The 24,037-nt window shown below is 43.3% G+C and overlaps 1 protein-coding gene across 1 annotated transcript; it reads right to left on the bottom strand.

Annotated features, from left to right (window-relative positions):
* Positions 1 to 3,393: 3,393 nt before the first annotated feature.
* LOC139378729 (transmembrane protein 168a) lies at positions 3,394 to 23,742 on the bottom strand. The gene is made up of 6 exons (XM_071121172.1): positions 23,696 to 23,742; positions 23,277 to 23,337; positions 22,048 to 23,246; positions 14,068 to 14,210; positions 7,799 to 8,073; positions 3,394 to 5,547 (listed from the first exon to the last, which is right to left on the bottom strand). The coding sequence occupies exons 3-6, from the start codon at positions 23,209 to 23,211 to the stop codon at positions 5,000 to 5,002; spliced, it is 2,130 nt and encodes a 709-aa protein (XP_070977273.1). The 5' UTR covers positions 23,212 to 23,246; positions 23,277 to 23,337; positions 23,696 to 23,742; the 3' UTR covers positions 3,394 to 4,999.
* Positions 23,743 to 24,037: the final 295 nt, after the last annotated feature.

Below are 24,037 nucleotides of genomic sequence, written 5' to 3'. Positions count from 1 at the left end.
CCTGAAGGTACCACATTCATCTGTACAAACAATAGTATGCAAGTATAAACACCATGGCACCAAGCAGCCGTCATACCGCTCAGGAAGGAGACACATTCTGTCTCCTAGAGATGAACGTGCTTTGGTGCGAAAAGTGCAAATCAATCCCAGAACAACAGCAAAGGACCTTGTGAAGATACTGGAGGAAACAGGTACAAAAGTATCTATATCCACAGTAAAACAAGTCATATATCGACATAAGCTGAAAGGCCGCTCAGCAAGGAAGAAGTCACTGCTCAAAAACCACCATAAAAAAGCCAGACTGTGGTGTGCAACTGCACATGGGGACAAAGATCATACATTTTGGAGAAATGTCCTCTGGTCTGATGAAACAAAAATAGAACTGTTTGGCCATAATGCCCTTCGTTATGTTTGGAAAAAAAATGGGGAGGCTTGCAAGCCGAATAACACCATCCCAACCGTGACACACGGGGGTGGCAGCATCATGTTGTGGGGGTTCTTTGATGCAGAAGGGACTGGTGCATTTCACAAAATAGATGGCATCATGAGGGAGGAAAATTATGTGGATATATTAAAGCAACATCTCAAGACATCAGTCAGGAAGTTAAAGCTTGGTCACAAATGGGTCTTCCAAATGGACATTGACCCCAAGCATACTTACAAAGTTGTGGCAAAATGGGCTTAAGGACAACAAATTCAAAGTATTGGAGTGGCCATCACAAAGCCCTGACCTCCAATCCTATAGAAAGTATGAAAATGTATCACTACACACAGCGATGTAGACATAGTTCCGGATTTTAATGTAGTTTTGACATTTTTGGCCTTTGACGCTAAAATTCCCTTTCTGGTTTTCAGAAAAGTCTCACTCTTACTTCTCTCCTAAAATATCTCTGGGCACGGCTATACTTTGATTTAGAGATTGAAATCAATGATGTCCTCCCTTCCCATAGAAGTGTGCTGTTGTTAAATGAATGCTATTGGTATGAAGGAGACAGACAGACAGATCGATGGAAGGACAGATAAAGACCTTTTTTACTTCAAAAGACCTAAAAGGTATCTAGTTTGTTTAATTTCCTTGCTGGATGAAGGAAGGACAAGTGAGCTGGATGGAAGGTTTTGTATTTGGCAGCCGCCTTTAAAATAAAATAATAATGTGGAGAGGAAAGCGTTCAGTGGTTAAGTGGCCACTAAACGCTTCCTCACCTCTTGTGATTAGAGATAATGCCTCTGACATTTCAATGTCACAGCAATATCAACTATCTTTTTTGGGTGGGAAAGTTGGAGCGGTCCTGCATCGAATGAATCAATAATCTCATCCCATTACTCCAGCAGCTGGTCAGGCCCATTTACAGCCAGAGAGAAGAGAAGAGAGAAATTCTGTATTCATACATCTACAGTAGATTTCCCTCGCAATGAGCAGATGCTGAATGACTGTGAGCAGCACACTTAAAAAGGCCTGAAGGACACACAGGAGAATAGACCATACCTCTGAATAGGAAAGAGTGGAATGAGCTCCTAGTCAAACAGTACTGGCATGATGGTTCATATTGCAACAATACAAAGGCTTGGAAACAATGAATGAGACTAGGAATAATGATGTGTGCTTGCCTTATTGTGGAGACATAGTTAAACACAGTGAATCATTTCATACCGGTGTGTTGTCTAGCAGTGAAATAAGATTTCTAGAAGACTTTCTACCCATGGCCTCCTACTGTGGGCTGTGTCAATGTTTCGGTTCTTTCAAGCACACTTCTTTCAAGTGACTTAATTCCCGGTTACAAAAGCCCGATAAACAGCTAAGTAATTGTCAAATACAGTCTGGATAACACTCACGCACATCATTTTTCCTATACTAGGGAAACATTTTCTGACGGGCCCAAATTGCCCACTCAGTACAGATGAGGCACAGCTGCTGATTGAAGCATGCTGGGTAGTCCTACTGTCAGTGTGTGAGTGAGTGGCAGGCTCTGACTCAGCACATTGATGTGGGCTGCAGAGAGAGTGAAGAGCAAGCAAGCGAAAGCGAGACCATTGATGTGGGCTGCAGAGAGAGAGAGACTGGCTCTTTTATTACCGAATCCAGTTTGGGAGATTAATCCAGCCTTGAATCTAATATTCCAATAAATGATTCCTCCTGTATACATGAATCACTGACTTTACCCAATAACAGCACTCTTTCAGCCCTGTCCAATAGAAAGACAAGACAGAGACCGTGTGTGTGTGCGTGCGAGCAAGCATGTGTCTGTGTGAGGATGCAGGCCTGTATGAAAGCAGCAAAGCTGACACTGGAGTTCTCTCTATTCATCCCAAAACTTATCAACATTGTTTCATCCCTTCCTCTCTCTAGTCTAATAGTATCTTCCAGGCACCATGCCACGGTTCACTGACCTGCTCTATGAAACCAATAAAACGCATCAAGTGTGACCATCGAAAACAGCTCTACCTTGGAGACATTGTAAGGGAACATTTTATGTTCTGAAGACATAGCCTTGAATTGTACACGGTATGCATCTTCTCTCACTCCCTCTTGGTTCGTGCAGGTGACTGTGACCTCCTCTACAGACCTATGGGCAGAATGCCCAGAATATGATCTGGAATTTAAGATAGTTTCTAGAGAATCTGAGCAACGAGCGATAACAGCCAGTCACCTGCAAGAACCAACCCTATGAACCATGCCTATGTAGGTTTTTTGGGTAGCGGTATATAAGAGGGCCGAAGGGACCACCCTGACGGAGCTTGTGGGCAGACTTGTACTTTGTACGCGTGTTAAAGAGTGATTCATTTAATATTGACTTAAGATGTCCCTGGTGTTGAATTTCCACCAAACATGTGGAGGAAAGGGCGACTAAGCTGAAGCGAAAGCTTTGTGTCCAGCTAGACTCCCCAGTGAGAGAGAGAGAGAGAGAACTGACAGCTTTTTACAGCAGCGCAGGACAATTATTCCTACAACATCTGTCCGGACTTCTACGTTCCCAAACCCAATATTTGCTGCCAACAATAACATATCTACACCAAGGCCCTGTATTTGCTCAATGTCTGTAAACCATGTCATTTTAATGTCTGGAATTGGAACGGATGGCTAGGGACACCTCTGGGTCATCTCCTCTCTCTTATGCCCCATTTTTTGATTCATCTTTCCCACTCTTGCTTTTTATTTTTCCTCTCTCCCTCTACACATCCTATCAAACCACAACTAAGAGACAAGCAATGATGTAGAGCCGACTGGGCCCAATTTAACCCATTGAACATGCTTTCCAAACTAAACCGACATACTTTTTTCATCACTGAGGTAAACTTCCCATTTCAATGCCCAGGTAAATACCAGAATGTTGCGCAGCTGCACAGGCTTTTTTTTTTTTTTACAAAAGGCAATTACTTTCAATAGATATGTGGTCAACGTTTTACATATTCACTTTATTATTCAAGCATAATCTGAGATAAGGCATCACATCGGTTCTTATCAGGACATCAAAGACATAGCGAGACAAAAAGCTCGGCTTTCATTTATATGTAGAATAATACAATTGGACCTTTTTAGCATAAACATCACAGTGTATCATAAAAGGCAGCATCGCAGCGAAAGAGCGAGAGAGAGCACCAAATGAAGCAGAAAGGTTGGCCAATATGGGTCACCATGGCCATCGCAACCAATGAGGGCACAGTGATTCAATGATAGGCTACATGTGGTGAGTCATTGTTTTAACGGTGGATTTGACTCCAAAACAACTGCAGCAAAGTGGCGCCAGGCAGGGAGCTGTGTACTGTATATCCCTGCAGCTATATGGATCCTGTCAGGCTGACCAATTGTCAACACTCCCTCCTCCTACTCACACTGATGCAGCACATTTATAAAATGAATGTTTAAAAAAAAAACGAATCAATGAATTAACCACATTTGTGGTGATCCATCTAATGGAACAGAATGGGGTGCTAAAATAAGGCTTTCGTCTCATCATTTTAAATAGTCAGTCCACAGAAACCAACACCAAACGCAAGGCAAGACACAACTCTTGAAAATTGTCCCAAAATCTTTGGCTAGACATTTTAATGGTAAAATCTGTATACTATCAGTTTCAAAAGGGGAAATAAACATGACAAACAATTTACAAAAATCTTCCCAGAAAAAAAACACGTATGAAATAATTATATTACACTTTCAAAATAAAGCACAATGTCCCGTTCAATTCACAAAGTAACACAAGGCACATAGGGTGGATGTCAGTAAACCATAGATACACAGAATATTGTGGAGATTGTCTACTTGTACCATTTAGATAAGGCCCACACTAGCATGGTTGAAGTCTATGGCAATAAGACTGATTGCGGTGATTGTCTATAGCTTTACCATAGAAAGCAGGCCTATTGTGGTGACTGTACTTTACCACATATTCTATTGGTGATTGTCTACACATAACTTACCATAGATCATAGGTCAACACATTTACATTTTAGCCACTTAGCAGACGCTCTTATCCAGACCAACTTACATGAGCAATTAGGGTTAAGTGCCTTGCTCAAGGCCACATCGACAAGATTGTTCACCTAGTCGGCTCGGGGATTTGAACCAACGACCTTTCGGTTATTGGCCCGACCCTCTTAACCGCTAGGCTACCTGCTGAAACTCCATTGTGATCTCCTTGCCTGGCTACCCATCCACATTGCTCCGTCCAACTGATGTTTTTTCTCCACGATGAGTCTGGATTTGCCTCCCCCCCTGACGATTTCTAGAACGCGAACACAATCTGACCAATCTGATTGGCCCCAGAAACCGATGGGTTGGGCCAGAGCCGGACTACCCGATGACGTTATCAACTTTGATTCTCTGATTTGGATCGTCTATAACAAATCTAACCAATCACTGATGAATTTGTTTTGAAGTCAACTTCTGGGATGACAGCTTCAGACTGAAAGTAGGTAGCGATTGATAGAGCAGAGGAATTCAATTCAGGGTGAGTGGTCAGGCAAGTGATCTCCCAGGCAGACAGACAGCTCAGTCAGTCTATGAGTGGACCAGTTTGATGCCCTGTCCCGTGTCTAGTATATTGGGAGGGAACCAGCCCAGTTTGAATCGCCTGAAGCACCTCAGACACACTCCACACAGCCAGAGGAGGTTGAGCCCACAGCACCAGTTGGATAGGTGCACCAGAGGATAGGTAGCCTGGGGGAAGTGGGTCTTCCAGTGCTCGGCCACGTCGCTCCCTGTGGGAAGATGGAGCGTGTAGTCGCTCCAGTGTTTCGACACGCCGTAGGCCGCCGCCACCGCCCTGTCCTTCTCCGACCACTGGGTGGTGCTGTCCGGGTTGCAGTTGAACTCCACCCACTCCGAGGTGAAGTCCCCAAGGCGGGGGGCGACCCCGCCTTCGATGTCGCCAGCGGGGGCGAGCTCGGCCCCTTGCACGGCTAAGTAGACTCCCTCCGTCCTGCGGACCTCCTTTACCCAGGGCATGGAGTTCTCTGTGTCCAGGACCAGGATGAGACGGGAGGTGAAGCCGCTGTTCTTCTCCTTCCACCACTCCAGCAGCTGCTCCAGACGCAGAGAGTCTCCTCCTGGTAGAGAGAGAAATAAAACATTGTAATAAACACAACCCTAGTCTTAGACTGGGACAAACAAGGAACAACCATTTGCGAACAGCTGATATGTTCTATATCAGAACATGCACAATGCAAACAAAAAGAACATGTGAATAGTCAAGTTATCGGTCCAATCCTCTCTATCGTTATTCTGTGTACCGTCTACAACTACACACCTGTATGGCCTATCCCTAGTCTAAGGCACCTAAATCTTGAGTTATAGGGACTGCTCTCTGTTTGGGCACCCTTCCTCTGTGGCAGAAACGTGAGCGGAGTACGAGCGTGTATATGTGCACGTGAGTAGCCTGTGTGATTGAGTGTGAGTGCCAGAGACACCCCCCGCTCTTCCCAGTCCGTTCTGTAAAGCTCCAACGCCAGCCAGGGCCTGGGTTGTTTTCCACTCGGCCTCCACTGCTCAAACACTGTGACACGGGGTATGACACGCAGTATCCTTCATGAGGATTAATACGGCAGTGGGCTCCATGGCAGGAAGATTAAGAGGTGCCCGTAGATGGTGCCAAGATATTTCTTTACAGTTTGGGAGCTGCTCAGAAAGGGACTGGTTAGGAGGAGTGATACTGTGTGGTCGCGACACACTGATGCTTAAAGTACAATTTAGGAGCAGTGGTGTGGTGTACTGTGGCCGCGTTGATGTTTTGACACATATTACTAGAAGACTTAGTTGGTCCGTAGTCGGATCTGTATCTTTAGGAAAACAATACATACAAGTTTTTTTTATTGACCCCGCATGTTAGGAGTTTAGTAGCTAGTTTGATAACAAAGGTTTTTATTGACCCCGCATGTTAGGAGTTTAGTAGCTAGTTTGATAACAAAGGTTTTTATTGACCCCGCATGTTAGGAGTTTAGTAGCTAGTTTGATAACAAAGGTTTTTATTGACCCCGCATGTTAGGAGTTTAGTAGCTAGTTTGATAACAAAGGTTTTTATTGACCCCGCATGTTAGGAGTTTAGTAGCTAGTTTGATAACAAAGGTTTTTATTGACCCCGCATGTTAGGAGTTTAGTAGCTAGTTTGATAACAAAGGTTTTTATTGACCCCGCATGTTAGGAGTTTAGTAGCTAGTTTGATAACAAAGGTTTTTATTGACCCCGCATGTTAGGAGTTTAGTAGCTAGTTTGATAACAAAGGTTTTTATTGACCCCGCATGTTAGGAGTTTAGTAGCTAGTTTGATAACAAAGGTTTTTATTGACCCCGCATGTTAGGAGTTTAGTAGCTAGTTTGATAACAAAGGTTTTTATTGACCCCGCATGTTAGGAGTTTAGTAGCTAGTTTGATAACAAAGGTTTTTATTGACCCCGCATGTTAGGAGTTTAGTAGCTAGTTTGATAACAAAGGTTTTTATTGACCCCCGCATGTTAGGAGTTTAGTAGCTAGTTTGATAACAAAGGTTTTTATTGACCCCGCATGTTAGGAGTTTAGTAGCTAGTTTGATAACAAAGGTTACTTTGTTACTGTAATCATAGCTTAGAATGTACAGTATGATACAAATATATTCCTTCCTTAGTCCATGAAATAATAATTGGTTAATGGGTTAATAATACTACTAATTAACTACACTTATTACAGCTGACTTGCCCGATGAGCCACGACGACTGTCTGCATGTATTTGATTAAGGTAGGTGGTTAAGGTAGGTGGTGAGCAAGTAATGGACATTAAAGACAAAAGGTAAAAGTTGTCTGGGTTCATGTTGAAAAGGAAAAGTTACGAGTGGGAGTACATTAATGGTCAAGTCATGTTTAATTGTCACTGAGCTTGCCTTGCACCATGCAGTGATAAAGCGTGGGCGTGTGTCGGCAGCCACTGAAGACAAACTTCAGTTATCACACTGGGAAAATGTTGGACTCTTCATTTCTACTAAGTCGCCATGGATTAATGAAAAGTACAGGCACACACTGTATCTGGCAGACTACTAAATATTGTGTACTTGTTCTAACTACTGCTGTTGTTCTAGACATTTCTCAAAAACTAACATTTAAATGTTTGTCAAAACAAAAATATACTATTCTACACTCATCATCATGTTCTATTCAAACATATAACCTTAATTTGATCCTGTATTTGTTTTTTTTTCATGTTTGATCTAGTCTGGAAATAAGTAGGTGTAAAATAAACACTGATAGACGATGAGAGACAGATATAGGCAAGAAGCTTGTCTGCTGGTAGCCAGCCAGCCAGCCAGCCTCTGTGAGCTATGGTGACCCTCACCTGCCAGTGCCCAGGCCCCGGTGCGCTGCGTATGCCCGCTGTAGAACACCACGTATGTATCATGGCGGGGCCCGTCGGCCGTGCGAAGCTCCAGGAAGGCCTTGAGTTTGGCCTGCAGGGCCTCCAAAGTCACCCCGCTGGTGGAGTAGTCACAGCCAAACGTTTTGATCATGTGGTGGGAGAAGAGGTGCTGCACGCTGTTCAACATGCCCGTGGAGCGCACATTCAGCTCCTGCACCTGGTCCGGAGGTAGGAGGGTGGGCTGGCCGTCTGGGCTGTGGAGGGAAAGGAGAGGATGAGAGGATAGGTGGAGGAAAGGAGAGGATGAGAGGATAGGTGGAGGGAAAGGAGAGGATGAGAGGATAGGTGGAGGGAAAGGAGAGGATGAGAGGATAGATGGAGGGAAAGGAGAGGATGAGAGGATAGGTGGAGGGAAAGGAGAGGATGAGAGGATAGGTGGAGGAAAGGAGAGAACGAGAATGAATATGAGGAGAGAATGGCAAGTGGAGACGGAGAGCGGAATTGAAAAGAGGAAGATGAGGAGAATGTAGAGAATGAAAAGGAATATAGGTGAAAGAGAGGTGAAGGCACTGGCAGTACAGTAGAGATGGAATATGAGATAATATGAATTTGTGTCTGTGTGTGCATGTGCATGTCTGTGTGTGTGAGTAAGGCTAAGATGAGCGAGAATAACGATGGAGATGAGTCCTGACCCAACAACAAGATTCGGAGGGTAAGACAGAGCCACCTGTTTGATCCGGCACACCTCTTTCTCTCCATCCCACAGCACCAGGCATGAGGGCAGGAGTCAAGGCTGCCCCAGTCTCCGTCACTCAACATAGCCCCACTCACTATGTATCTCTGTCCCTGTGCCTGACATTACTCACGACTTTCTCCATTCAATCATAGAGACATCTACATAACTCAAAGCATCTCATCTTAAAGCAGAGTTATTATGATCTTGAGAGAGACTTTGGGCTGGATAGATTGGAGAGAGTTCTGTTTAAACAATGAGTAGATTTTGACTGAGTAGTTGTATTGAGATGACTGGGGACAGTGGATAACGTGGCTGACGTGACAGATTTGTTTCACTTACCTGGCCTTATCTACACAAAGATGGGAACATATTAGTCTCCCGCTATCTCCTTCCCTCTGTCCTCCCTCTCTAAAAGCCTGTCTCTCTCCCCTGCACCCTCTCTCACTTTGTCCCTGTCTGACTTTCTCTCCTTTGTTCTCTGTCCCTCATCGTTCCCTTCTTCTCCTCCTCATCTTCCCAAGGGGCCACTCACCATTGTAAAAACATGATCTGAACCCATCAAACAGTAGATAATACACTGCTATATTCTCAACATTCTCTCTGGTCTCCCGCTGGGGCCTACATCCACAGCCCTGGCATACAGAGCAGATGTATGGGCCTGCATCCGAATCACCACCACAGAGCTAGCTACTGCTAAGTGCTAACTGCCCTAGCACAGAGATCAATCAAATCAATCACATTTATTTATAAAGCCCTTTTTACATCATAGAGGCAGAGTCTGAAATGGCACCCTATTCCCTACATAGGGCTTTAGTCAAAAGTAGTGCACTATGGGTCCTAGTCAAAGGGATAGGGTGCCATTTTGGACAGAGAGTGGCCCTGCCTGGTCATAAACACATGTTCCATCCACAGCCACTTAGTATGCCAGGGAGAGAGCAGCCTAAGGGGGGAAACATTAGGGCCATGTTTATTGGGATATTTTTCCACTTGGTTTGTCCAGTGAGGGAATTGAAATGATGGTCTGTCCCTCTGGATGCTGTAAAGATAAGATTGAATTATTATTGTTTTTTTTACTTGGGTGCAGGGAAGTAATGATTGTGGAGAAGAATAAAGTGAATGTGTGTCTGTGCGTGTGAGGTCTGTGTACGAGTGTCAGAGTTTCCATTAGGAAAATGTGGCGTCTTGACTTTTGATCGGCAGTACTTTAATTTAACAGACATTTGAGAAATGTACCGGACCCATATGCATTGGGCACATAACCTGATTAGGGCGTCCACCCATTGACAAAAATCACATTTTGATTATTTGTCGTCACAGAACATGCAACTCGAGGACACAACAGCGTGCATCCTTCTTACCGAATTCCAATGCGCACTTTTAAGATCTAAGAATAAAAGCCACATTCACTTTTCATCAGCCAACAAGACGAGTAACGAACAGCAAAATCACTAGCCTGCGTCAATGCAATATCCCCCATAGTCGAAAAGTTGACCTATTCTTCTGGTCAGCTTGTCGTTCAATGCGAGAAAGAAATAGCCTATTCCAAACAGACCCTGGGACAGTTATGGGATGATAGATCCCAAATTCATATAACTAGTAGGCCTCGGCTACATAAAAAAAATGTAACAAATTTAAAAGCAATGAGTCTGATGCAACAGATCAGAACGTTTAGCTTAAAATGTTGATAAACTGTTATTTCTTCACAGTATAAGCTTAGCAAAGCACACAAGGCAGTAAGCTACACAGATATGTTTGTTCCGTAATGCAATTAGCGGAAAAATACAGTTGTCAAATGCAAACTGCACATGCAAGTGGTTTCATGTGACAGAGATACAAATATCTGTTATAAATATAGAAAGAGGGGAGATCTAAAGATTCAAGAACTAGCATGGGTTGCTAATATGACTAGAGCTGTGTTCGAATACCCATACTAACATTCTGTATACTACACACTTCATGAGTATATACTACATACTATTAGTTCATTTTGGTATACTGTAAATGAACGGTATCGTTTCAGTTAAGCGTACTAGCGCTTTGCCCGTCTACCAGAAGTTGATGCTGTTGCTATGCAACCTCTTGCTAGTTTGTTAGCATAACAAACAACCAGCTAGACATCTTACGATTTCGGGTGTGTTTGCAAATTCTATCTGGAGTGAAAGAGTGTGCTCTGGGCTTTCGTAAATTCAGAGTGTTGTCAGATTGTCCTTTCATAAATTCAGAGAGTTTCACTCTCGGAACGTTCAGAGCGCACACTGGACACTCTGGCCGAGGAGTAGGGTTGATCCGAGTGTTCACTGGCAGTCAAGCACCCAAGCTAACTGACTGATGATGTTGGCTAGCTACTTCCAACCACAAATGAGAGAACACCTCACTCTAACCATTTTACTTGCCCTAGCAGAGCTGGTTAGGCTGTTTTCATGTTATCCAGAGCGTTGGTGACTGTAACAATTGTTATCCAGAGCGTTGGTGACTGGAAACAATTTAATGACGCTTTTTTTTTGGCCAACGTTTACTGCCACTGGCCATATTCAACGGGTGTTGAGTGTTCTTAAATTCATCAGTTATTCTGCGCTCTGGCACACTCAGACGAGAGTGTTCTGAAATCGGAGTAGATAGCCTGAATTAACCATGTCCATTGAAACACACTGACTATACCACTTAGTTAAGAATGATGTGAATAGTTAGATAGAAAATAGTTAGTAAGATATCAGATAGTTAAAATACAGCCTGGCAAGTTCGATGTATTAGTAGCCAACTAGCTAACATACTGCTGTAATGCTATGCTCTTTATAAGGATAGCGTAGTTAACAAATTGTCAGCCAACGTAACTTACTTGAAAATACATTACTTTATTACATTGCTCAACATTTTCTTAACATTTGTCATAATGTTAAGAAAAGCAATGAAGCAATGAATTTGTATCCACTCTCGTCGGACTTTGGCTGCATTTTTCCCGACATTTTCTTCAAATGTGAAAACGTTGTGAAGCCACACCCATTTTCTGAAGAATTGCATCATGGTCCCTAAAAGCACGGAAATAGTGTAGACTGCTCGTATACTTTGTATTTTGGCGAATTTAGTACGACATCTGTGAACTTTTGGCATACTAACTATATCCATACTTTATACTCACATCAAAAATAGTAAGGTTAATATCGAACACAGCTTAGGATTGTGCATTTGGTTACTGGACAATGAAAGAAAGTTGATTTGAAAACCAATAGAACATGAGAGATATAGGCTACATGCCTCATAATATGAAGTAAAAGGTTTCAAAACAGATAAATATATGTTTTCAAAATGCATACTGCTCCAGCTCATTGCAAAGTGGTGTGTGACATGCTGAAGCCTGCCTATACCGTTGCCTATATGCACTTGAATGGCGAATGGGAAGCGTCCTTCAATTACGAATGGGAAGCCTGCTTCAATTTTAATCGTGGCCATCAAAACAGTTTAATACGCAATTGCATTTAGAATTGGTACGCAATGATTGGGCTTATAAAAGCAAGTTTCACTCCAGCAGCAACAAATGAGCTGTTTGAGAAGCTGTAGCAGCAGTTCTCGCGCTGTGTGTAGAGGTTGACCGACTATGATTTTTCAACAATACCGATTATTGGAGGACCAAAAAAATGGATTAATCTGACAATTTTTATATATTTGTAATAATGACAATTACAGCAATACTGAATGAACAATGAACACTTTAATGTTTAACTTAATATACTACATAAATAACATCTACTTAGTCTCAAATAAATAATGAAACATGCTCAATTTGGTATAAATAATGCAAAAACACAGTGTTGGAGAAGAAAGTAAAAGTGCAATATGTGCCATGTAAAAGAGCTAACGTTTAAGTTCCTTGCTCATGTGACCGATGAGAAATGGCTAGCTAGTTAGCGGTGGTGCGCGCTAATAGTGTTTCGATCGGTGACGTCACTCACTCTGAGACCTTGAAGTAGTGGTTCCCCTTGCTCTGCAAGGGCCGCGGCTTTTGTGGCGCGATGGGTAACGATGCTTTGTGAGTGACTGTGGTTGATGTGTGCAGAGGAGCCCAGGTTGGAGTGAGGAGAGGGACGGAAGCCATACTGTTACACTCAGAACATGAGAACACATGAAAGCTGGTGGTTCAATACTCCCAGTTCTTCAATATTCCCAGTTAAGACGTTTTAGGTTGTAGTCATTATAGGAATTATGACGCGTCGACTATTTCTCTCTATACCATTTGTATTTCATATACCTTTGACTATTGGATGTTCTAATAGGCACTTTAGTATTGCCAGCCTAATCTCAGGAGTTGATAGGCTTGAAGTCATAAACAGCTCTGTGACTCAAGCATTGCTATGAGCTGCTGGCAAACGCAGTAAAGTTTGAATGAATGCTTACGAGCCTGCTGACGCTTACCACCGCTCAGTCAGACTGCTCTATCAAATATCAAATCATAGACTTAATTATAATATAATAAGCACAGAAATACGAGCCTTTGGTCATTTAAATGGTCAAATCTGGAAATGATCATTTCGAAAACAAAATGTTTATTCTTTCAGTGAAATACAGAAAGGTTCTGTATTTTATCGAACGGGTGGCAACCCTAAGTCTAAATATTGCTGTTACATTGCACAACCTTCAATGTTATGTCATAATTATGTAAAATTCTGGCAAATTAGTTTGCAACGAGCCAGGCGGCCCAAACTGTGTGCAATGAACGCAAGAGAAGTGACACAATTTCCCTAGTTAAATTCATGTTAGCAGGCAATATTATTTTAACTAAATATGCAGATTTAAAAAAATATACTTCTGTGCATTGATTTTAAGAAAGGCATTGATGTTCATGGTCAGGTATATTCGTACAACGATTGTGCTTTTCGCGAATGCGCTTTTGTTAAATCATCCCTCGTTTGGTGAAGAAGGCTGTGATTCGATGACAAAATTAACAGGCACCGCATTGATTATATGCAAAGCAGGACAAGCTAGTTAACCTAGTGATATCCTCAACCATGTGTAGTTAACTAGTGATTATGTGAAGATTGATTGCTTTTTATAAGATAAGTTTAATGCTAGCTAGCAACTTACCTTAGCTCCTTGCTGCACTCGCGTAACAGGTGGTCAGCCTGCCACGCAGTTTCCTCGTGGAATGCAATGTAATCGGCCATAATCAGCATCCAAAAATACAGATTACCAATTGTTATGAAAACTTGAAATCGACCCCAATTAGTCGGCCATGCCAATTAATCGGTCGACCTCTAGCTGTTTGACAAATTTTCCGCTCATATGCTCTGTATCGGTATGCTGTGCGCGTGTGATAAACATAACAACTAACGAAGATACACACGCGACAATTTAATTCCACAAAATTTTGCACATGAACTTATAGACCGATAAGCATGTATTTGCAAATGTATTTGTTTTTGCCAAAAGCTGGCTATTACCGGCTAACAGAGACCCTGGTGTGTGTGTGAGTTCAGTGTACATGTGTCTACGTAGTCTTTATTGGTGCGTGTGTACGGACCTGCTGTAGCTGGTAGGGACGACGAGAGCGTAGCCCACACATGTGCCCCCCAGGCAGCTGCCCAGCTCATGGAAGAGCCCGTGGGCCAGAGACTCCAGAGGGAGGACCACCAGGAACACACTCATGAACACACCATTTGAGGGCTGCAACACAAGAGAGCATTTCATGTGATTTTTTAAAAATGTTTTGAAACAAGAGAATTTAGCTATTTAGATACAGACATAAAACAATTCCATCACAAGGCTTCAGCTCAAAACACCCTTCAAAGACACTCAAGTGAAGCTGTGGGAATGAGTTCAAAACACCCTTCAAAGACACTCAAGTGAAGCTGTGGGAATGAGTGAGAATTAAGCTTTTTCAAAGATAGTCTAAGTGAATTCCAAGGCCACATCTATAGGCCTACCCAATGGACTCTGTTATACAAATTCACCAAGCTGTTCAAATTCAGTAAATAAACATAAATTACACAGAAACAATAGGCATCTAAATTATTTTATGCCGTTGCCATGACGATTTCCATGTAGCCTTGTGTTTCCTCAACTACACTTGTGTTACATTCACATTTGCAATTAAAATCCTTATTAACTCTTTCCTCAATCTGACTTGTCCAATTAGCGAGGCACCAGCAAGGTTACCACATCACTTCAGAGCTCCCTGCTTCATTATTAGCTCGTCAGTTTTGGATGGAGGCAGCAGACCTCTTGTTAAATTCAGCTCCGACTGCCCAAGGCCTCACAGCTGGTCCATTATCACCTCCTCAGTCCTGATTTGACATAGCAACACTGAAGCTCTTATGCCATCCCAGCCTTCAAGCCCTTTTATTGTAGAGCAGGCCTATATTAAAGAAAAATAATTCAAGGCTATAGCTAGGCCTACATGTTTGGTAACACGGACACTGAATTGTATATTTTACTATGTTGAGTGTGTGGGTGGGTAAGTATTATTGCTTAAAGAAATGCTACAGTACTTTGGTGACTAAGAAATATAAATATTTAACCTCCCACTTTGGGCTGGATGTGACAATGTGTAGTTCATACATGCATCATCTATTGGCAGAATTACTGTCACCTTAATTAGCCACAAAATCCCTAGTTTGAAAGTGACTGCTTTTTTGAAGCTGCGCTGCGCCATTTTCCCTACATTCCCCCCCACATGGGCCAGACTCCTAGCAATTAGAGTTCTAGCCAATACGCTTCAGCCCCTCGCATTTGAGTGACAGCTAGCAAGACGCCTGCCCATCGTTATCCAAAGAGGTTGCAGTGCGGGCCCAACGACTCAGTGGACACAGCAGAGAGCGAGAGAGCGAGAGAGAGAGAGAGAGTAATTTCGTGGTGCACATAGCTGCACATATGTGACGTAGTACACCATTTTTGGAGACCACTTTTAGCTTGTGAGTAATATTTTCAGAACAACCGGCTAAATAGTATACAAATGGTACAGGAGAATCTCTTTAAGGGTAGTTCCATTTCAGCAACTCATGACACCCACCATCTCCGATTGTTGTTGAAATAGTTTGTCGCATTCTTGCAAACATTATTTTGTTGAAAATACTATTTGAACTCTGAGCAATTAAGCTAATTGATTGCATCCAAATTGGCGATTTCAATCATAGGATTCATATAATATTAATGAAATATAAAACCCAAAATCTGATTTGGACCAAACTACTTAAAATTACTAAGAGGTGAGGAATCCAAATAAAATCGTCAAAAGCCACCCATGTACCCCACCCAAACCAAGCTCACTCCAACCGCCAGTATACAGTATCAGTTCTCTATGTTTGACAAGTATTATGAAGCTTATGAAGCTTTTTCTCCCCATAAATTAGTGTGAGAGTACCAGGTTTTGTCCACTAGATGCTGCTGTTCCTGCTCGTATTGCCACAGCCTTTTATACATTTTACAGGTCGCTTGTACTTATTAAAGGTCGTTTCTATCCCAATATAAAATCATTTCTGAGTAACAATTAAGTACCTCGATTGATTTAATTTAAAATGGTCAAAAATAACAACGACAAAAAAGCTTCTTCGCAAAGAGCAATTTCTCAAGCAAGAATTTTGCTCGGATTGTCTGGGAGTGGTCTGAGTAGGGAGGGGAAAATTGAAATTAGCTGAGAGATTTGGAACGGTTTCTTATTAGTCTATTTACTAATTTACCGTCTGATGTCAACAGCCCAAATCTCCATCCCACCAAAACAGGCAGAAATTTCAGGCGGCCTTTTCAAGTCAAACTTTATTTGTCACATGTGCCAAATACAACAGGTGTAGTCCTTACTGTGAAATACTTACTTTCAAGTCCTTAACCAACAGTGCAGTTCAAGAAAGAGTTAAGAAAATATTTACCAAATAAACTAAAGTAAAAAATTATTAAAAAGTAACAATAACGAGGCTATATAAAAGGGGGGTACCGAGTCAATGTGCAGGGGTACAGGTTAGTTGAGGTAATATGTATATGTAGGTAGGGTGGGAATGACTATGCATAGATAATAAACAGTGAGTAGCAGCTTGCCGTGCGGTAGCAGAGAAAACAGTCTAAGACAATTTTTGGGGCTTTCCTCTGACACCGCCTAGTATATAGGTCCTGGAAGGCAGGAAGCTTGGCCCCAGTGGTGTACTGGGCCGTACGCACTACCCTCACGCACTACCCTCTGTAGCACCTTACGGTCAGATGCCGAGCAGTTGCCATGCCAGGCGGTGATGCAACTGGTCAGGATGCTCTTGATGGTGCAGCTGTATAACTTTTTAGGGATCTGGGGACCCATGTTAAATCCTTTCAGTCTTCTAGAGGGGGAAAAGGTGTTGTCGTGCCCTCTTCATGACTGTCTTGGTGTGTTTGGACCACGACAGTTCGTTGGTGATGTGAACACCATGGAACTTGAAACTCTCGACCCGCTCCACTACAGCCCCCTCGATGTTAAAGGGGGCCTGTTCAGCCCGCCTTTTCCTATAGTCCACGATCAGCTCCTTTGTCTTGATCACATTGAGGGAGAGGTTGTTGTCCTGACACCACACTGCCAGGTCTCATCTTTGTCGGTGATCAGGCCTACCACTGTTGTGTCATCAGCAAACTTAATGATGGTGTTGGAGTCGTGTTTGGCCACGCAGTCATGGGTGAACAGGGAGTACAGTAGGGGACTAAGCACACACCCCTGAGGGACAACAGTGTTGAGGATCAGCGTGGCAGACCTATTGTTAGCTACCCTTACCACCTGGGGGTGCCCTGTCACGAAGTCCAGGATCCAGTTGCAGAGGGAGGTGTTTAGTCCCAAGGTCCTTAGCTTACTGATGAGCTTTGTGGGCACTATGGTGTTGAACACTGAGCTGTAGTCAATGACCAGCATTCCCACATAGGCGTTCCTTTTGTCGAAATGGGAAAGGGCAGTGTGGAGTGCGATAGAGATTGCGTCATCTGTGGAACTGTTGGGGCGGTATGCAAATTGGAGTGGGTCTAGGGTATCCGGGATGATGATGTTGATGTGAGCCATGACCAGCCTTTCAAAGCACTTCATGGCTACCGACATGAGTGCTATGGGGCGGTAATCACTTAGGCAGGTTACCTTTGCTTTCTTGGGCACGGGGACTATGGTGGTCTGCTTTCAACATGTAGGTTACAGACTCGGTCAGGGAGAGGTTGAAAATGTCAGTGAAGACACTTGCCAGTTCGTTTAGGCATGCTTTGAATACATGTCATGGTAATCCTTCTGGCCCAGCGGCTTTGTGAATGTTGACCTGTTTAAAAGGTCTTGCTCACATCGGCTACAGCGAGTATTATCACAGTCATCTGGAACTGCTGGTGCTCTCATGCATGCTTCAGTGTTGCTTGCCTCGAAGCGAGCATAAAAGGCATTTAGCTCGTCCGATAGGCTCGCGTCACTAGGCAGCTTGTGTCTGGGTTTCCCTTTGTAGTCTGTAATAGTTTTCAAGCCCTGCCACATTCGACAAGCATCAGAGCCGGTGTAGTAGGATTCAATCTTAATCCTGAAGTGAAGCTTTGTCTCTGATGGTTCGTCTGAGGGCACTAAAAGGGCATTATAATTTTCACAGTATTATTCCAACCTCATAGTGTGGAAATATATAAAACATAGGGGGGAAAAAAAACACATTTTTGACTGCACAGGGCCTTTAAATGGACCCATTGCAACTTTAGGTAGAAAACCAACAGCTTTTGCTCATGATTAAAATAAATGGTGGGTCATAGCTTAAAGGGATATAGCGAGATTCTGACAATTTGTTTTCTACCTACCCAGACAAACTCGTGGATAGCATGTTAATGTCTCTGCGTGCAGTATTAAGGAATTATTATTTTTTGTTTTTTTTGCGAGCCAATGATGACGCTACTTGCCTAGCAAGTAACTAGAAGTTTACAGGTACAGTAGTATAAGATGGCTGGAGATCTTATATGATGTGGCAAATAGTTGCTACAGTGTAGCCTGTTATGTTAATAGCAGATTACCAAGTAAAGCTAAATAATGTATGGCTCTTTATGTAAGGAGATAGGCATATTAAAGTGCTAATTAACTTGGGTCATGGTTGAGAGCAGAAGCAGCTCTCCTTTCCGGCTTGGGACTGTCTTGTGATTGCATGCCAGACCTCTAGCAAGCGTCAGTCTCTGGGGCTTATGACGTGACGCTTGATGTTTCAATGTTGATGATGTCACTCGTCTTGCTTTGTTACTAGACTATGCAGCTATCATGGTCAGGTCTGTCTCTAATAAGATAATTAAAATCCTCTCAATGAGGAAAAACCCAAATAAATGAAAAGCTCAGATCAATCACTCAATCGATCAATCAGCTGATCAATTAACCAACTGATTTATCAATCCATCTTTTCATTCATTAGTTTAACATATTCGTTTAACATATACAGTGGTTTGCGAAAGTGTTCACCCCCTTCACATTTTTCATATTTTGTTGCCTTACAATCTGGAATTAAAATAGATAGTTTGTATCATTTGATTTAAACAACATTCCGACCACTTTGAAGTTGCAAAATATTTTTTATTGTGAAACAAACAAGAAATAAGACAAAAAAAACAGAAAACTTGAGGGTGCATTCAACCCCCAAAGCCAAAACTTTGTAGAGCCACCTTTTGCAGCAAATTACAGCTGCAAGTCTATTGGGGTATGTCTCTATAAGCTGGGTATGTCTCTATAAGCTTGGCACATCTAGCCACTGGGATTTTTGACCATTCTTCAAGGCAAAACTGCTCCAGCTCCTTCAAGATGGATGGGGTCCGCTGGTGTTCAGCAATCATTAAATCATACCACATATTCTCAATTGGATTGAGGTCTGGGCTTTGACTAGGCCATTCCAAGAATTTCCCTGGATTTAGCGCCCTCCATCATTCCTTCAATTCTGACCAGTTTCCAAAACCCTGCAGATGAAAAACATCCCCAAACCATGATGCTGCCACCACCATGCTTCACTGTGGGGATGGTATTCTCAGGGTGATGAGGTGTTGTGTTTGCGCCAGACATAGCGTTTCCATGATGGCCAAAAAGCTACATTTTTGTCTCATCTGACCAGAGTACCTTCTTCCATATGTTTGGGGAGTCTTCCACATGCCTTTTGGTGAACACCAAATGTGTTTGCTTATTTTTTTTCTTTCAGCAATGGCTTTTTTCTGGCCACTCTTCCGTAAAGCCCAGCTCTGTGGTATACAGCTTAGTGGTCCTATGAACAGATATTCAAATCTCCACTGTTGAGCTTTGCAGCTCCTTCAGGGCTATATTTGGTCTCTTTGTTGCCTCTCTGATTAATGCCCTCCTTGCCTGGTCCGTGAGTGTTGGTGGGCGGCCCTCTCTTGACAGGTTTGTTGTGGTGGCCATATTCTTTCATTTTTTTTAATAATGGATTTAATGGTGCTCTGTGGGATGTTCAAAGTTTCAGATTTTATTTATAACCAAACCCTGATCTGTACTTCTCCACAATATTGTCCCTGACCTGTTTGGAAAGCTCCTTGGCCTTCATGGTGCCGCTTGCTTGGTGGTGCCCCTTGCTTAGTGGTGTTGCAGACTTAGTGGTGTTGCCTTTCAGAAAAGGTGTATACAGTGAGGGAAAAAAAGTATTTGATCCCCTGCTGATTTTGTACGTTCGCCCACTGACAAAGAAATAATCTGTCTATAATTTTAATGGTAGGTTTATTTGAACAGTGAGAGACAGAATAACAAAACAAAAAAACGCATGCATTTTAATGAGGGAAATAAGTATTTGACCCCCTCTCAATCAGAAAGATTTCTGGCTCCCAGGTGTCTTTTATACAGGTAATATGCGAAAGTATTCACCCCCCTTAAAGGGAGTGCTCCTAATCTCTGCTTGTTACCTGTACAAAAGACACCTGTCCACAGAAGCAATCAATCAGATTCCAAACTCTCCACCATGGCCAAGCTCAAAGAGCTCTCCAAGGATGTCAGGGACAAGATTGTAGACCTACACAAGGCTGGAATGGGCTACAAGACCATCGCCAAATGGCTTGGTGAGAATGTGACAACAGTTGGTGCGATTATTCGCAAATGGAAGAAACACAAAAGAACTGTCAATCTCCCTCAGCCTGGGGCTACATGCAAGACCTCACCTCGTGGAGTTGCAATGATCATGAGAACGGTGAGGAATCAGCTCATAACTCCGCGGGAGGATCTTGTCAATGATCTCAAGGCAGCTGGGATCATAGTCACCAAGAAAACAATTGGTAACACACTACGCCGTGAAGGACTGACATCCTGCAGCGCCAGCAAGGTCCCCCTGCTCAAGAAAACGCATATACATGCCTGTCTGAAGTTTGCCAATGAACATCTGAATGATTCAGAGGACAACTGGGTGAAAGTGTTGTGGTCAGATGAGACCAAAATGGAGCTCTTTGGCATCAACTCAACTCGCCGTGTTTGGGGGAGGAGGAATGCTGCCTATGACCCCAAGAACACCATCCCCACCGTCAAACATGGAGGTGGAAACATTATGCTTTGGAGGTATTTTTCTGCTAAGGGGACAGGACAACTTCACCGCATCAAGGGACGATGGACGGGGCCATGTACCGTCAAATCTTGGGTGAGAACCTCCTTCCGTCAGCCAGGGAATTGAAAATTAGTCGTGGATGGGTATTCCAGCATGACAATGACCCAAAACACACGGCGAAGGCAACAAAGGAGTGGCTCAAGAAGAAGCACATTAAGGTCCTGGAGTGGCCTAGCCAGTCTCCAGACCTTAATCCCACAGAAAATCTGTGGAGGGAGCTGAAGGTTCGAGTTGCCAAACGTCAGCCTCGAAACCTTAATGACTTGGAGAAGATCTGCAAAGAGGTGTGGGACAAAATCCCTCCTGAGATGTGTGCAAACCTGGTGGCCAACTACAAGAAACGTCTGACCTCTGTGATTGCCAACAAGGGTTTTGCCACTAAGTCATGTTTTGTAGAGGGGTCAAATACTTATTTCCCTCATTAAAATGCAAATAAATGTATAACATTTTTGACAGGCGTTTTTCTGGATTATTTTGTTGTTATTCTGTCTCTCACTGTTTAAATAAACCTACCATTAAAATTATAGACTGATCATTTCTTTGTCAGTGGCCAAATGTACAAAATCAGCAGGGGATAAAATATTTTTTTCCCTCACTGTATATACTGAGATCATGTGACAGATCATGTGACACTTAGATTGCACACAGGTGGACTTTAACTAATTATGTGACTTCTGAAGGTAATTGGTTGCACCATATCTTATTTAAGGGCTTCATAGCAAAGGGAGTGAATTCATATGCAAACATCACTTTTCTGTTTTTTTATTTTTAAGAATTTTTTTGAAACAAGTTATTTTTTTCATTTCACTTCACCAATTTGGGCTATTTTGTGTATTTCCATTAAATAAAAATCTATTTAAATTACAAGTTGTAATGCAACAAAATATGAAAAACACCAAGGGAGATGAATACTTTTGCAAGGCACTGTATTACCCTGCCAATTCACCATTTACCACTATGTAGCATCTTACCTGCCAGGACACAGCTGCCAGTATGGCTGTGGACACCAGGCTGAAGAAGACCAGGCGTTCAGAGATCAGGCAGAAGTGTCTCATCCCCCGCGAGGCCATGACCCGGTCAAGGCTGCGTGTGTCTGACTGCTGGATCGAGCGCGCCTTCTGACATTCACTCAGCTTGGTGTGGAAGCCCCATAGTGTGATCAGCAGCACAACATGGCAGACTGTCCAAAACAGGCCAAACACACAGAATCCAGGGATCACCAGGTACCACAGTTCTAGATGGCTCATCTTTAGAGCGGCTAGGACGAAGAAGGCTATCTCCACAAGCCCTAGAGGGAGCAGGGAGAGTCGACGCCAGACACGTCCCCAGGAAAGCAGGGGCAGCCAGCGCTCGGTGGCCCCTAGGCTGCTGAAGTAGATGTCCAAGAGGGGGTCACATATCAGACGGCCCAGGTAGCAGCCCAGGGCGAAGGGATTGGTGGTTATCCCCACGGCCTTGAAGAACAGCAGGGAGGTGACCAGGGCAAAGCAGGCCAAGTTGGGCAGGGCTAGGAGGGATTTAACACGTAGGCTCACGATCAGAGCCCCCAGCGCCACCACTAGGGCAATGAGGGCAATAGATTTGTGCATCAGCATGGTGGTGCTGGCAATTCCAAAGCCCAGGAGTTCTAGGAGCTCCTCGGACAAGAGCAGGGTGGGTTTATAGTGAACGCAGCCCATTATCCTATCAGTTAAGGCCCACACCGTCCTCAAAGCCACACTAGCTAGCAGCAGGTAGTTAGTAGCCTGCTCCTTCACATTCTCCTCCAGCGAGGGACTATTGAGGAAGCACAGGAGGCCCAGAAGGAAGCCAAACCACAGGTGGAAGAGGCTGAGACTGGCTGACTCCATGGAGAAGTAGTAGTAAAGGATGCTGGCGATGCCCAGGACGAAGAGACCCAGGATGAAGATAACAAGGATCATGGGCTCGTCTGTCTGCTCCCAGCGCACGTACAGGCCCAGGCATACCGCCACCATCAGGTTGAAACTGGACAGGTAACCAAGGCAACGCACTGACGACCACATGTCCACCTCCCTGCTGGGCTCGTGCCCAGGCCCGCTCTCCTCCTCCGGCTCCAGGCGTGACATGGCTGTGTAGAGACAGTGGCTGAGGCAGTAACAGATCCTCCTGAACATTCAACTGGGGGGACTCATGATTCAATGATCAGATATAACACTGACAGTAGGTTTTGTAGTGGACTGGGACACTTGAATTTAGGCAACATTATGGATGAGATCCAGATGAAATAGGCTATTCGGCCACTGTGAAAGGAGAACATATTTTGGGAATGTAAAAAATGTGTACATGAATTATCATAAACACAACAGTCATCCTAATTTAGCTGTCATATGTTGGCTGGATGACAAGCAAAAAACACGGACACTGTTGCTATTGACAGAAGATTAGAGCCAGTTAGCTAGCTTGCTAGGTGCTGCTGTCAATAGTACAAGAATGCCACATAGCACAACAATGGCTACCTAGTTACGCGGCGTAAGGTTGAATAAGTGATGACATCTCCCACAATTCCAGAGACATCACAGTAAAACTACTTCAAATCATTAAAGCTATTCACAAATAATTAGCGATGATAAAACGAAAGATTAATATTGAGTTGCTTACTCTTGTTTGTTGAAAAACTTTTTTCGTTTCCAGTTCGTGACGTTTCCGGACTCCAAACTACGGCAAGGCTGATGAGTCAAACATACCTGGGAATTTGCGTTTTCTGAGAAAACGAATGTGAGGTTGTCCCTCTCAATAAATTATTATTCCATTAGAGGTGACATCAATGAAAGATAATTATTTACGTTAACAGTCAGTGGCGGTTCTAGCTTGTATAGCTCCCTGGGCGAACCCCCGCTTCAGCGCCCCCCCAAAAAAAGTAGCACCATTCTGCACCAACTGTCATTTTTAATCAGACATTTGGCACATCAATAAAAAATCGTAACATTTAAAACTATATAA

Source organism: Oncorhynchus clarkii, chromosome 21 (assembly GCF_045791955.1).
Source record: "Oncorhynchus clarkii lewisi isolate Uvic-CL-2024 chromosome 21, UVic_Ocla_1.0, whole genome shotgun sequence".
In the NCBI taxonomy this organism is placed as follows: domain Eukaryota; kingdom Metazoa; phylum Chordata; class Actinopteri; order Salmoniformes; family Salmonidae; genus Oncorhynchus; species Oncorhynchus clarkii.
This window is presented reverse-complemented; position numbering and strand designations above follow the sequence as displayed.